Below are 16,067 nucleotides of genomic sequence, written 5' to 3' on the forward strand. Positions count from 1 at the left end.
GAATTCTGGCCTTTCAGACGATTAATGGTTTTGTATCGTTTTCACTATGCTTTCTCGCTACATTGATGACTTTCCTCAAGTTATTTTAAGGTGTTGGATTTTCTTTATCTTCGACATTGAAGTTCTGATAAACTGAAAAGATAATTCAATTAGTTTCACCCATCTGTTCTTTCTCCAGAAACCTGCCCCATTTGAGTATTTGTCCAATTCTCTTTTTGAAGTCATTACTGATTAGCTTTCACTGGTTTTTCAGGCAGTGCATTCAAGTCACTACCCGCTGCATAGAATCATTGCTCAGCTGCCTCTCTGTTTCTTTTGCCAATTACCGTAACTCCGTATCCCCCTCGTTACTGCCTCTCCTACTGTTGGAAGCAGTTTCTGCGCTGTTCTATGAAAACACTCCATGATTTTTGAGCTGCCTTGTTTGAAAAGCTACCTGCAGGAAGGCACCCTCGGCAGTGCTGCACTCACAGTGCTGGACTTAGTCGTCAGCCTCAGTTACATCCTGTACAGAGCCCTGGCCTGGCCCTGAGGTTTGGGAACAGAAATCCCAATCAGGTTCGGTTCTGCTGCAACAGAACAGTCAACAGCTGATGAATGATCGAATTGTGAAAAATTACACAAATTAAATGGACCACTGCACAGTTCACTGGCTAAGAAAATTCACAAATATTTTATAAATAGACAGAATTTCAAACTCTTTCTTGTTTTGTCTTTCAGATATAGGGCAATGGCCCAACTACAAAAGACAGATTTCCAAAGATGATTTGAGTTCAGGGGGAACATTCTACACATATCCCTCCTACCCACCACAGCTTCATCCTTTGGCATTAGGATGAGTTTTACTTGCAGAAAGATCCAGATTGACTCTGCAGTTGTTAAGGAGGATCAGGGATTCAAGAATCTCCAAAAGGTTTTGAGTCCATTGGTTTGTTCTGTAGTCAGAGGCAGGAAGGCTGCAAACGCATGAGAGTGCCTGTCTCATTCCAACTGTCAGGGAGTGAGTGACCTTCTATCAGAACTCCCTCCCTCACTCTGACCCCCGCGGGGAGCAGACACACCTCACATTACCCCTCATAGTTTGATCCCCTGTAGGTTCCGTCGCAGGTTCAACAACACTTGTTCCTGCCTCGCCTTCTCCAATCCGAATGCATTTCTGTTGGCTTTCTTCTCCATTCTTCTCTCCTACATGCGGACCAGAGAGAGAGAGAGAAACAGTTAAAAGAAAGAATCAACACATTTTCCAACAAGCCTCAGGGTAAATAATAAACTATATATTAACAAAGAGATGCTGGGATTAGACACCTTGATGGTCAAAGGAGGACATTTAATAGAATTGTTCAAAATCATGAAGGGTTTGATAAAATAAGGAGAAACACTCCACAGGCAGGAGTGGCGATAGACAGAGGACACAGATTGAATGCAACTTCCTAAAGATGATGGTTGTAATCTGGAACGCTTTGCCCTTGCAAATTCAACAGTAACTTTCAAACAAGAATCGGAGAGTAGAAGGCTGAAGGACGATGGGAAAAGAGGAGGGTCAATGGTGGGGAAATGCTGGTATCACTGGACAAGTACCTCAGAGACCCAGCTATACTCTGGAGGTCATAGGCCACCACAGCAGCTAGTGGAATTTAGCTATTCTCAGTAACGGTGACCGCCAAACTGTCACTGATTGTTACAAAAACCCATCTGGTTCACTCATGTCCTTTAGCGAGGGAAATCTGCCAGCCTCACTCAGTCAAGCCTCCACGCAACTCCAGAGCCACAACAACGTGGTTGACTCTTACTGCCTTCTGAGATGGACGAGCGAGAGCAATTAGGGATGGGCAACAGATGCTGAGCAACACCCATAACCTATTAATGAATTATTAAAAAAGGACATACCCGGAGAGTATCAAGGGTTTATCAGAGGGCAGTATCACACCCAGTTTAGACAGTTTGTGCTGTGTATACAATACCACACAAGTGAGAATGTTTCAGAGACAAGATGAAGAAGCTGGGCCATTGAAAAATAGCTATTCATTTCTTTTTAACAAAAAATATTTAATGATTTGGTAATTTGTGAGGATTATTGTAATGACTACCTGGTGATTCAATAAATCTCTCTGCTGATGTAGAGACTCAATTCGATCTTGGCCATTGGGTGATCATTATTGTTGTTACAATGTAAAAGGTTACTTCACAAGTGTCTGGAGTGGCTGACGGCAGGGATGAAATGGGTTGCATTTAATGGAATTGGAAACAAAATGCTGGAAAATCCTTGCATATTCTGCAGAGTCTGTTTCTCTCTCCACAGAAGCTGCCAGACGTGCAGAGATTATCCAGCATTTTCTGTTTTTATGTTCAGATTTCCAGAACCCACAGTATTTTGCTCTTATTCCTGCATTTGGTGGCTGTTGTTGTATCTGCTGTTAGCTGACTGTACGAAACTTCATAACGCAACAACCGTGACCACTGAAAGACAACAAGGGAACTTGTCCGAGCTGAAACCTGCTCCCCGATCACGTCACCTGCTGCTCCTTTCCACTTCACCATATTTAGAATCAGAGAATGATACAGTACAGGAGGTGGCCATTTGGCTCATTGTACCTGTACCAGCTCATTGAAGGAGGAGTTATTCAGTTAGTCCAACTCCCCCCTCCTCTGATTGGCTCCGGAAAAAGTGCTTGGGGGTTCATGCTCTTGCTGTGTTACACAGCGCAGGATTTTCCTCACCTTCCGTTCTGCTTTAATTGCCTGTTTCCGGATTTTCTTGTCCTCTTTGCTCTCATCCCGCTGGCGGGCTTGTGTGGAAGCTCTGGGTAAGTCACTGATGTTAATTATCTCCAGTCGTTCCAGCTGTTTAGCAGTGAGACCTGGTTTGGGTAAAACATCCAGCGGAATCCCAGTTTTCTTGGACACCTTAATAGGATTGAACTGAAGAGAAGAAAGATCACAGGCCAACAATTTACAACTTATTCTCAGAAAGCACTTTTAACACAGTTACTCTTTCGTTTCAGGCACCGTATGAAGCAAGATACTCAAACCCAATTAGGAGACATTAGGGCAGGCGCTCAGGAAAGAGTTCAGGAAGAAGAGGTAGGTCTTAAGGAGAACATTGTAGGTGCAGAAGTTTATGAAGAAAATCCCAGAGTTAAAGGTGCAGGAACTGTGTCCTCCAATACGAAAGCAAACAAACAAACAGGATCAAATGCACAAAGAGATAAACAGGTAACGCCCCAAACCAACAATACTTAGCTCCACGTCCAAATAAAAAACAGCCATGGAATATTTTGTTAACAAATTGTTACAATTCCACCATAAACGGGACAGAAGAGTCTGGGCTGCACCAATCACAGGCCTCTTATGCCAATGTCACTCCAGCAAACCCCCCCGCAAAGTGACCCATGATGATCAGTGGGCAGAATTGTCCAGATTCTCTCAGCTAGCTCACAGTAAAATTCAGTGTCACTTATCTGATGCTGCCCCACACTCCCCAGACCTCTAGACTAAGATCAAGGGTAGTATGAAAACAGTGTTTGGTTGAAGTCATTAGGTTACATTTCAGCTTCATTTGAAGCAATTTTTAAAAGCGGCATCTCGGCCTTTTGGCTAAGATGCAAATGAGATCAAGCCTCGGAGGAGGAGCTGTGCCTGCTCCAATCAGCTTGGATATTGTAGATCAAGCCCAAGACAGGAGGTGAGAGCTCTGTCTTATCAGCTCGGATCAGGAATGTCTCAACTTGTTGGGACTCTGAATTGGACTTGATTTGGTTAAATTGGAATAAAAACAAAAAAGAACAGTTCAATGTAGCAGAACATTTGCCAACAGCATAAAGCGAGTGATATTAATCACCCATTCTACTCACCCCACAACCACTGTGGAAGCACGATAGGCCCCCCCCCCCCCCCCCCCCCGCGAAGGGTATTACTGTATCAGCAGGATTTTTAACATCAATTTCCATGTCTAAACTAGGCTTGTACTCGTTAGAGTTTAGAAGAATGAGGGGAGATCTCATTGAGACGTATAAAGATGATGAATGGGATGGATAGAATAGAGGTGGAGAGGCTCTTCCCACTCAGAAAGGATAGTAGGACTAGAGGGCACAGCCTCAAGATAAGGGGGGGGGGGGGGGGGGGGCAGTTTAGAACGGAGTTGAGGAGGAACTTCTTCACTCAAAGGGTGGTGAATCTCTGGAATTCTCTGCCCGTTGAAGCGGTGGAGGCTGCCTCGCTAAATACATTTAAGACGTTGGTAGATAGGTTTTTGATAGGCAAGGGGATTAAGGGTTATGGGGAGAAGGCGGGAAAGTGGAACTGAGCCACGTCAGATCAGCCATGATCTTATTGAATGGCGGGGCAGGCTCGAAGGGCTAGATGGCCTACTCCTGCTCCTATTTCTTATGCCCTTATGCCCTTATGTTCTTATTATGTTCTTATGTCCATTTTTACTGGACGCAGCCCAACAATCACCAAATTATTTCCCTGCCCAGGACAGCAGAAGTTGACGGTCTTAGTGGGTGAGGAAACACGGTGTGAGTGGGCAAAGACTTAGTGATAATGTGACATTCCTCGCCCCATCACCCCTGCTTAACAAGAGCTAGAAGAAACAGAGACAGATGAAAATTCACAGCAGCGCACACGGCTCATACCTTTGGTGGATCAATTATCAGCTTCGGGTGGTTGTATAGATTTGAATAGGTGCCTGTACAAGAGAAAGGTTCAGATTGAGGATTCAGGTTAATAAATCGTTACAATTCCACCACCGCGCTCCCCTCCTGAATGTTACACAAGAGCCTGGGCTGCACCAAACACAAGCCTCTTGGATTTAGTTGCCCAGACTGAGCAATAACCATTATCCCGGGACACTGGGGAGAACTTCCCTGTTCTTCTAGATATTGCCATGACATCTTTTACATCTACCCCAAAATGTCTCATCTCAAAAGACAGCACCTGTAACAGTGCAGCATTCCCTCATACGCTACACTGCGAGAAGCCCCCGGAGCGGGACTTGAACCCTCGGACCTCAGACTCCGAGGCGATTACACTACCCACTGAGCCAATGAAAACATTTTGATGAAGGAGGAGCTGCTTTGTAACCAGAACCACACGATGGGCCAAAGGGCCTTTTTCTGTGTCGTAAACCGCTCAGACTTACTGAGGATGGATTCACAGTCCCATTGCTCTGCTGGCTCTTCAGTGACCAACATCTCGATCTCTTCCTTTTCCTCTTCCTCCTCCTGTAGTAGGACGTCCCCCCTTGGCCCCAGGTCATCGGGCATCTGACAGCTGCCGGCAAGATGGAGAGGAGTTGAGAATACCCTTAACAGCTGGAGAAAATGCCCAGTGTCCACTCCCATTGAGAGTAATATCCTGGCAAATACAAGGCCTATGCTCACTGAACACTGTGTGGATTTGTTGAAGAATTGACCAGACTAAGGGATTTCAATGAAGTGGGGACACTGGAGAAGCTGGGACTGGTCTCCTTGGAGCAGAAGGGGCTAACATGAGAATTAACAGTGGGGTTCAACACTGACAGGAGATTGGGCAACCAAATGACACAGGTTTAAGTTAATTGGACAAAGCAGAGGGTGGTGGGGAGATGAGAATTGTTTTGTTCTCCATAATGGGCAGCACGGTAGCATCGCCATTGGCACTGCTGCCTCAGCACCAGGGACCCAGGTTCAATTCTGGCTTTGGGTGATTGGACAACCCCCACAGAGGCAGTCTCCCCACAGAATCACAGAAACCCTACAGTGCAGAAAGAGGCCATTCGGCCCATTGGGTCTGCACCGATCACAATCCCACCCTAGCCCTAACCCCATATCCCTACATATTTGCCCATTAATCCCTCTAACCTATGCAGGACACTAAAGGACAATTTCAGCACAGTCAATCAACCTAACCCGCACATCTTTGGACTGTGGGAGGAAACCGGAGCACCTGGAGGAAACCCACGCAGACACGAGGAGAATGTGCAAACTCCGCACAGACAGTAACCCAAGCCGAGAACTGAACCCAGGTTCCTGGAGCTGTGAAGCAGCAGTGCTAACCACTGTGCCGCCCTGGTCTGTGTGGGCTTCCCCCAGGTGCTCCGGTTTTCTCCCACCAAAGATGTGTACATTAGGTGGATTGGCCATGGTAAAGAAATATTTGGTGCGACGGGGATCAGGCCTGAAGTGCAGTGCAGACTTGATAGGCTGCATTATCGAGTCTGCACTGCACTTCAGGCCTGATCCCCGTCGCACCAAATATTTCTTTACCATGGCCAATCCACCTAATGTACACATCTTTGGTGGGAGAAAACCGGAGCACCTGGAGGAAACCCACACAGACCAGGGCGGCACAGTAGCACAGTGGTTAGCCCCCTCCCCAGGCCCCGCCTCGTCCACCAGGCCCCACCCACAGCCCAAGAACCCGCCCACTTTGCGTGCGATAGCGACCGCACCCCCCCCCCCCCAACCCCCATCGCCTCTGTTTCTCTCCCCCCGCCCCGGGTTGGTATCACCCGGGCTCCCGCTTTTGTGGAGGACGAGGACGAGGACGAGGACAGAACCATGAGAGAGGCTGAATTGCCTCTTCTGCACTGTAGGGATTTTATGATGAGTGTTTTAAGGTCCCTGAAAAGACAGTAGAAGCAAATTCAATAATAATTTTCAAAAACTGGATAAATACTTAAAAAGGAAAAACAGATTGCAGGAGCATGGGGAAGAGCAGGGGAGTGGGACTAATTTGATAGCTCTCACCAAAGGCTAACACTAGTCTGACAGGCCGAATGGCCTCCTGAGTGATACCATTCGACTCACACTTACTCTTTTGCTTTCTGGGTGTGATAATCGCTGATGACTTCATCTAGCCGTGTGCTGTCCACCTGAATACATCCCTCCAGCTCATGGTGATCCAGTGCTCCAATTTCATCATCATCATACTCCTCGTACAGCTAATGCAGACAGATATAGGGTTACTCACACAACACCACCAGGAGCACCATCTCTACTTCCAGCAGACACAGGTTTAAAGCAGGATTTCTCCAACACTGAGGAGTTCCATTTCTCCCACTGCTGACAGGACAGGAGGTGAGATAGCAGCTCTGACAGTACAGCATTCCCTCAGTACGCACTGGAGTGTCAGTCTGAGTTTTCAGCTCAGGTCTCTGGACTGGGACTTGAACCTGCAACTCAGAAGAGCACATTACCCACTGGAGCCAGGTCAAGGCCAGGGCAGGCAGCATGAACTTTACTGGTTTCTGGATCTAACACCATCTGTGTAAACTGACCTTCTCAAACCGATCGTCCAACAGAGTGAGTTGCTCGTTTCGTCTCATCACAGATGATGTCATGGAGTAGGCAGTGAAGCGACTCCTGGTTTCCTCTTCCAGAAAGAGGAACTCTCTCTGCCCACCCTCCGTGCTGGCAACCCTCAAGCCATCATCATCATCAGACAGAGCACCAGCCGAGTCAAAATCTACATCTTCTGTATCTTCCCACTCTTCATCGTCGGAATCCCTACAGAATGCAAAGACAATCCATTACAGCCATCAGGTTTTCTGCTACATGCTTCAACAACAGTGAGAAAAATGGGATCTTGTTGACACATCTGGGGCAAGAAATGGTTCTATGATAGCACGGAGGTACGGACTTCAGGTCGCCAGGCTAACACCAGTAGTCTGAAAGAAGCAGCCCTCGCCCACTGCAAGAGTTTGTTCCTCATTCTGTTTATTGCCGAGATTCTTGAGGCAATGGGGAGAGGATCAGTGATAAAATATAAACAGACATAAACATAAAAGATAGGAGTAGGCCATGTGGCCCTTCAAGCCTGCTCCAACAATCATTATGACCCAGCTCAGTAACCTGTTCCCGCTTTCCCCTCATATCCTTTGGGCTCTTTAGCTCCAAAGTGCTATACTTAACTCCTCCTTTTTGAGAACATACAGGACAGGATTTTCTGGCTGTGCTTGCCCCAAGATCAGGAGGATCCTGCCCAAGATCAATGGACCTTTGCATAGTCCTGTCCTGCCTGCTATGATTCCTGTGGTGGGTGGGACAGGAAAATTCCACCCACAATGTTTTGGCCTCAATTACATTCTCTGGTAGTGAATTCCACACATTCATCACTCATGTCTCCTCACCTCAGTCCTAAAAGGTTTACTCCCTTATCCTCAAACAATGAGCCCTAGTTTTGGGCTCCCTCACCATCAGCAACATCCTTCTTGCATCTACCCTGTCAAGTCCTGTTAGGATTTTAAAAGTTTCTATGACATTCCTCCTCTCACTCTTCTAAACTCCAGTGTATATAATCCTAACCAACTCAATCGCTCCTCGTACATCTGTCCTGCCATCCCAGAAGTTGGGGTAACATTGTGTCTTGACAAGATAGGCGGGAGAAGGTGACAAGATGTTTGCTCCACTCCTGTGCAAGTGGATGCAAGGGGATTGGGAAAAAAATAAAATAGGAAAGAAGAGGGAAAACACAATTAGCTAATGGGTCCAGCATAATCGGGAATACCAGCACACTGCTATAGAACCATATCTGGAACCTACACATAAACATTCAAACAAACCGTACTACAACCCACAGCCAAGCAAAGAATCTTGTCTTAACTGTGTCAGGCTGCAGTGAAAGTTCCCTCAGCTCACCTGTTTATTTAAAAGGTAAATTAAAGATCGACATTAGGAGCGAACCCTGGAACAAGCTGTCTCTTTGTGCACTGATTCACTGAATTCCTGCGAGCGAGAGGCCTGTTTCTAACTGGGATGGACATCACCTTTTACCAAAAGTGAACTGGGCTCAGTGTGACAACCAACACTCACCTTAACTGATAAAGGGGGTCAGAAAGGAAGCGCCCAGATTTTGCCCCATAACTGTCCTGGATTTTGATCTTGTTTTTTGCCTCCCCCAGCAGGTTTCATAGCTAAGAGCGAGGGGTTGACGAGTGTCGGCATTGAGATACACAAGGCACATTGCAGGTGTGGGGGATAGATTGGATGGAACAGAGATCCTTGCCCTGCTTATCCTTCCACAACCTCGCTTCAATTACCAGCCCCGAACCTCCCACCCTGCAGATCCATAGTAAGCATGCTAACTCTCCCCTGGTACCCCTTACTTCCCTAGGATTAAATCACGTACATCTGAGCCTCCTCGTCATTCCCTCTCCCGACAGCCTTCACCACAAAGTCATCTTCCAACATGTTGTCTGGATCGTCAAAGTCAAAATCATCATCAAGGGCGGCCACAATGTCCGGGTCGAGGTCCAGGCGAGGTCCTGAGGGCAAATCCAAACATATCCTTCATTTACTGGCTCAAATATTCATGGCAATCACTTCCACAGGAGCAATGAGATGTCTAGCGGGTGCTAAGTGTTTGATCTGATTCGCTATATGACAGGCACGGCTTGCACTGTGATGACTTATCCCAGATACGGAAATTATCGCCAACTCTGTGGCCCCACTTACCCCTCAACCTTGCTTGTGAGTCAGCTTAGAATCATAGAATCCCTACAGTGCAGAAGGAGGCCATTCAGCCCATCGAGTCTGCACCAACCACAATCCCACCCACCCCCTATCCCCTTAACCCCATGCATTTACTCTGCTAGTCTCCCTAACATTAAGTGTTAGGGATGTGCGCATCTTTGGACTGTGGAAGGAAACCGGGACACCTAGAGGAAACTCACACAGACACAAGGAGAATGTGTAAACTCCACACAGACAATGGTCAAAGCCAGGAATCGAACCAAGGTCCCTGGCACTGTGAGGCAGCAGTACTAACCACTGTGCCATGATGTCACCTAGTAGCTAGTACCCCTGCCTTGCAGTCAAAAACTCTTGGGTTCAAGATCCAACCCAGAGGCTAGACCACAGAAGCCAGAGTGATGCTGTGAATTACTGAGGGAATCGATGTAAAGGGAGAACCTCTGCGTTAACCCCTCATCTTACCGCGCACAGGAGCTGCTTTGTTCAATAATCCTGTTTCCTCTTCAAACTCTGAAGCAAAGACCGATGACGGCAGATTAATGGAATGAGTCTGAAATCAAACACATCATAGGTTAACAGTTCATTTTCAGAGAGTGAGATAGGGGACAGACAAAAAGAGGAAGGGAGACAGAGGGAAAATAGACTCAGAATGCTACTGATTTATCCTTTCATCCCAAAAGCAGCCAGTAACATTACCCCTTTCAGAGCAGTTGTTCTGTTAGTTCCCTCTGAAGCCAGTCATACCAAATCTTGACCAGTGGTTCAAGCTGACCCACCATTACCTTCTCAGGGCATCGGCACCTGGGCAATAAGTGCCAGCCTTCCCACTGACATCCAAATCCAGAGAATGATCCTAACATGTTATGAACATGGGAAGGAACCCACACTGACAGATCCACTGGGGGACAGGGATGATTTAAGGGACATGTTCCCCAAATTATTTGGCCACAGGTTCATTTTTTGCTTCCTCCTCACATCCCATCCAAATCCCAAATTTATCCAGTCTCTCTTTCGACTATGCCTTACGGGAATCTGCTGCTCCTTCTCTTCCAGCCTTTCATGTTCTGTAGGTCCAGTGTCCTCATCCTCCTTCAGGGGTATCCTTGAGGCCACAAGTTCAGTAACTGGAGACGCCTCTTTCAGGTGCTGTAGATAGTTGTAAGTATCATCAAAGAAGATGCCATATTTCCTCTCCTCCTCCTTTTGCTTTAGCAAATCTGCTCTCTGCAAGAAGAAAAGGGATTAAGAGCTAGTTATAATGACAGCCACAAGTCACTGTGTTGCTTAACTTAACTCATTCATGAGAACGATGCAGCCCATCCCAGGTCCACTGTGGCTCAGCAGGTGGGACTCTCACTTCCCCCTCAGAACATTGTGGGTTTAAATCACATACTTGGGACATAGGTCCATAATCCAGACTAACACTTTAGTGCAGTAGTGAGAGACTGCTGCACTGCCAGAGGAATTGTTAAATCCTCTTTTGGAGAGGGCGCAGAAAAGATCCTACAGCCACGATAGAGCAAAGGCAGCTAAATGGAATTTAGGCACAGATCAGCCATGATCTGACTGAATGGTGGAGCAGATTCGAGAGACGGCCTCCTCTTGTTCCTATTGGATCCAAAGATCGAATTCAATTCAAAAAGAAGCTGGCCCCATCTTGTGCCAAGCCCCATCTCGTGCCAAGCCCCATCTCATCACACTTGTGCGGATCTCATATCAGTGTCAATCACCTCTGCAGGCAGAAGAACTCTCTGTGGAGCTTTCTCATCTGCGACCAATGGATCTTTCTGACTTCTGTGCACCAGGTGAAAGGTTACTGATGACTTCTTCTGGATGAAGGGCTGCTTCTTTCGATGAGGCTGGAAAACAAAATTAGAACCAGGGTTAACACGTGGGAGTGAGACAGACCAGCGGGAATATCTCCCCACAAATATTACAGTTTCACACAGACTGACCTTCCTGCATTATAAATTCAGCAAATATCAACCCATACCCAGCTAGTGACTTACGTAATAAAGCGGAGGTTGCTTGCTCCCTCTGAGAACTAACACTGAAACATCCAAAGAGTACGTCACCTTACAATCTGTAAAGAGTGTGTGCGAAGTGGTGTGACCTGCTCTTCGGCAACCTCTAGTGGTTAAATACAAAATAACTCTCTGACACTCTCCATTCACCTGACGAAGGGGCTAACCCCGAAAGCTTGTGAGTATATTATCAAATAAATAGGTTGGACTAAAACCTGGTGTTGTCAGACTTTTTACTGTACTCACCCTAAAATCAACACATAACAATTTATTTATCTAACAGTGAACAAATTAACTGAACTATTAACAAACCAAATAAATCCCTTCCAACTATTAACTATTCCCAAATAAAACAAGAATCTAATGGAATGCTGTTCCAATAAATACAATTCCCACTCATTAACAAAAATAAAATTTAGGGTTTTTGATAAGAGAGGGGATTAAGGGTTATGGGGAGAGGGCGGGAATGTGGAACTGAGCCATGACAGATCAGCCATGATCTTATTGAATGGCGGGGCAGGCTCGAAGGGCTAGATGGCCTACTCCTGCTCCTATTTCTTATGTTCTTACGTTCTTAAACTATAATCAGGTTGTGTCTCTTCCAGAGCATTCTGGGCTTTCTCTGTTGATTCTTCTGTCTGGAACTTCTTTCTTCTTGGGTAACTTTGCTATCTAGATGGTGCTTTCTCTGAGACAGAGATGAAGTATGAGAGCCAGCGATTCAGGGAGAGAGAGAGAGCGCCGAGAGCTGTTACCTCTGGGAGTTGACAGTTGCTCTTTCTCTTTTTGTCCCACTATATCCTTTTATACCCATGACGACATAGCAATAGTTCCCACGATAGGATTGGTTCTAGGTTGTCAAAACTTTCAGATTTAAATTTAATGTTTTTGGTATTAAATTCAAATTGATTGGCTAAATTCAAAAGCCTGTTGTCCTGGTTAAAAACCGCTGCCTGGCCTTTCAATACAAATATTTCAGTCCGGTCTCTCTGTGTTCTTGCATTCTTTATAATTCTCTAAGCACAGAAGAAACACCACCATCAGGACCATGCAGTGCCCCCCACCCCCACCCCCGAGCAGTTTACAAACATCAAGTTCTAACTGCCTATCTCCCAAATTATAACTACTCTCCCCAACTTTGCAACACCTAGCACTATGTTCATCAATGAGGGGTACAATCACATCAACAATGTTAACATCTCGTAAAGAACAGAGGAGAATTACATTGAAATTAGGAGAAAAACAGGCCAGTCAGCTCAACTGGTCTCTGCTAGTATTCCACATGAGCCTCCTCCCATCCAACTTCTTCTCACCCTATCACATCATTCAACTAATTTCTCTATTGTGTGTTCACCAAGTTTTGGTTTAAAGTTTTATAATATTCACTTCAAGTATTCCACATGGTAGAGAGTTCCATATTCTCACCAATATCTACATGAAGTTTCTTCTGAATTCCCAAATGGATTTATTAGTGGTGATCTTATATGTATGAGCTCTAGTGATGGACTCTGCTGGAAAGGTGTCAGGGATAATAGGTTTTATTTGGCAGAGGGATTAGAGAAAATGGGATTGATCTCTTCAAAGCCTTAAATGATACTTAAGAGCAAAGTTAAAAAGTTTATTTATTAGTCACAAGTAAAGCTTACATTAACACTGAAATGAAATTACTGTGAAATTCCCCTAATTGCTACAGTCCGGCACCAGTTCAGTCAATACACCTAACCAGCACGTCTTTCAGAACGTGGGAGCCATGGTATGGAGTTGCCAGTGTTGGACTGGAGTAGGTACAGTAAGTAGTCTCACAACACCAGGTTAAAGTCCAACAGGTTCATTTGGTAACACGAGCTTTTGGAGCATTGCTCCTTCATCAACTTTAATCTGGTGTTGAGAGACTACAGGACATGGAGGAAACCAGGGCACCCAGAGGAAACCCATGCAGACTCAGGGAGAATGTGCAAAGTCCACACAGACAGTAATCCAAGCCGAGAATCGAGCCCGCTGCGGCACTGTGAAGCAGCAATGCTAACCACTATGCTATCGTGCTGCCCATTCTGAGATCCTGAGAAAGAATAAATGCCAGTGTTAAGACCTTCAGTAACCAGAGATGACAGATTTAAAGTAAGTGGCAAAAAAATTGAAGGAGTAAACGAGGAGTATTTGTTTCATTTACACTGTGGGTTGTTGTGAAATGCATTGCCAATCTGGGCCAGTAAACACAAGGTTATGGATATACAAGATTTGGAGCAGGAGTTTTAAGAAATAAGATCATAAGAAATAGGAGCAGGAGTAGGCCATCTAGCCCTTCGAGCCTGCCCCGCCATTCAATAAGATCATGGCTGATCTGAAGTGGATCAGTTCCACTTTCCCGCTTTCTCCCCATAACCCTTAATTCCCTTGTCTGTCAAAAACCTATCTACTCGTGACTTAAATATATTTAGCGAGGTAGCCTCCACCACTTCAACGGGCAGAGAATTCCAGAGATTCACCACCCTTTCAGTGAAGAAGTTCCTCCTCAACTCCGTTCTAAACTGCTCCCCCCTTATCTTGAGGCTGTGCCCTCTAGTCCTGCTGTCCTTTCTGAGTGGGAAGAATCTCTCTACCTCTACCCTATCCATCCCTTTAATTACCTTATACGTCTCTATAAGATCCCCCCTCATCCTTCTGAACTCCAACGAGTACAGACCCAGTCTATTTAGTCTCTCTTCATAGTCTAACCCCCTCATCTCCATTATCAGCCTAGTGAACCTCCTTTTGGATTGCTTCATGTTTCCAGAGGAAGTTTATATGAGGAATTGGAAAAGATGTTCTGCGAAAGGTCACCCAGACTCGAAATGTTAGTTCTGTTTCTCTCCACGAATGCTGCCAGATCTGCTGAGGTTTTCCAGTATTTTCTGTTCTAATTTCTGGTTTCTAGTACCCACTGTGTTTTGCTTTTCAATTCTCAGCAGCGTCCTGGCTGAATATTTCTCCCTCGGTCAATGTTACAAACACAATCTGGCGCTTTACAAACTGTGGGATCTTGCTGTTCACAAACTGGCTGCATGAGGAGTGACCATATTTAAACTGCCTTTCATTGTGAGCAACTGGCGCTGATAGAAGGCACTATAGGGATGGAGCTCCATCCTGGCCCTCAGACCAGGCTAGGGCCCGGGCTCTTCACTCACCATCCCCGCTGGAAGCTGCCGCCTGTAGTCTCACAACACCGGGTTAAAGACCGAGAGATCAGCTCTGCCACGAGGCCATGCACCTACACATCCAGCTTTGATGGGCTAGAATCGCGAAGCTCTCTGGGATACTGGCTGACTCACCCCCGACCTCCGTGCGTTGATTGGCTGAAGCCGTGAAGCATTCTGGGATACAGGCTGACTCCCCCTGACCTCCGTGCGCTGATTGGCTGAAACCGTGAAGCAATCTGGGATACTGGCTGACAGTTCTAAACTCCGAGTTTTCTGCGCTGCGTTTCTGTTGGACCATTTGCAGCTGCTGAAAATCCCTGATGTGGAGGGAGGGAAGGATTGTGTTTTTCCAAACATTTAATATTTGTTTATAATTGACGAGGGAAAATGGTTAAATGTGATCATTTTTATGGTATAAATTGATATAATATTCAATAGTTTTAGCAACTAGCCCAGGACAGGTACAGCACGGGGTTAGATACAGAGTAAAGCTCCCTCTACACTGTCCCCCATCAAACACTCCCAGGGCAGGTACAGCACGGGGTTAGATACAGAGTAAAGCTCCCTCTACACTGTACCCCATCAAACACTCCCAGGGCAGGTACAGCACGGGGTTAGATACAGAGTAAAGCTCCCTCTACACTGTCCCCCATCAAACACTCCCAGGGCAGGTACAGCACGGGGTTAGATACAGAGTAAAGCTCCCTCTACACTGTACCCCATCAAACACTCCCAGGACAGGTACAGCACGGGGTTAGATACAGAGTAAAGCTCCCTCTACACTGTACCCCATCAAACACTCCCAGGACAGGTACAGCACGGGGTTAGATACAGAGTAAAGCTCCCTCTACACTGTCCTCCCATCAAACACTCCCAGGACAGGTACAGCACGGGGTCAGATACAGAGTAAAGCTCCCTCTACACTGTCCCCCATCAAACACTCCCAGGACAGGTACAGCACGGGGTTAGATACAGAGTAAAGCTCCCTCTACACTGTCCCCCATCAAACACTCCCAGGACAGGTACAGCACGGGGTCAGATACAGAGTAAAGCTCCCTCTACACTGTCCCCCATCAAACACTCCCAGGACAGGTACAGCACGGGGTTAGATACAGAGTAAAGCTCCCTCTACACTGTCCCCCCATCAAACACTCCCAGGACAGGTACAGCACGGGGTTAGATACAGAGTAAAGCTCCCTCTACACTGTCCCCCATCAAACACTCCCAGGACAGGTACAGCACGGGGTTAGATACAGAGTAAAGCTCCGTCTACATTGTCCCCATCAAACACTCCCAGGACAGGTACAGCACGGAGTTAGATACAGAGTAAAGCTCCCTCTACACTGTCCCCCATCAAACACTCCCAGGGCAGGTACAGCACGGGGTTAGATACAGAGTAAAGCTCCCTCTACACT

The 16,067-nt window shown here is 46.4% G+C and overlaps 1 protein-coding gene across 1 annotated transcript; it reads right to left on the reverse strand.

The window, feature by feature from the left end:
* Positions 1 to 650: 650 nt before the first annotated feature.
* On the reverse strand, positions 651 to 14,758 carry ltv1 (LTV1 ribosome biogenesis factor). Its single transcript, XM_080200862.1, has 11 exons — positions 14,641 to 14,758; positions 11,183 to 11,311; positions 10,479 to 10,676; positions 9,915 to 10,002; positions 9,109 to 9,244; positions 7,259 to 7,487; positions 6,795 to 6,922; positions 5,141 to 5,271; positions 4,635 to 4,687; positions 2,719 to 2,919; positions 651 to 1,185 (listed from the first exon to the last, which is right to left on the reverse strand). The coding sequence occupies exons 1-11, from the start codon at positions 14,641 to 14,643 to the stop codon at positions 1,075 to 1,077; spliced, it is 1,407 nt and encodes a 468-aa protein (XP_080056988.1). The 5' UTR covers positions 14,644 to 14,758; the 3' UTR covers positions 651 to 1,074.
* Positions 14,759 to 16,067: the final 1,309 nt, after the last annotated feature.

This window comes from Carcharhinus amblyrhynchos, chromosome 12 (assembly GCF_965287045.1).
Source record: "Carcharhinus amblyrhynchos chromosome 12, sCarAmb.v2.hapA, whole genome shotgun sequence".
NCBI lineage: Eukaryota > Metazoa > Chordata > Chondrichthyes > Carcharhiniformes > Carcharhinidae > Carcharhinus > Carcharhinus amblyrhynchos.

Coding starts and splice junctions, on each gene's coding strand:
- ltv1 (XM_080200862.1), bottom strand. Junction 9,245..9,914: donor CAAAGCAGCTCCTGTGCGCG/GTAAGATGAGGG, acceptor ATTTGCCCTCAG/GACCTCGCCTGGACCTCGAC. Junction 2,920..4,634: donor TGATAATTGATCCACCAAAG/GTATGAGCCGTG, acceptor TCTTCTCTTCAG/TTCAATCCTATTAAGGTGTC.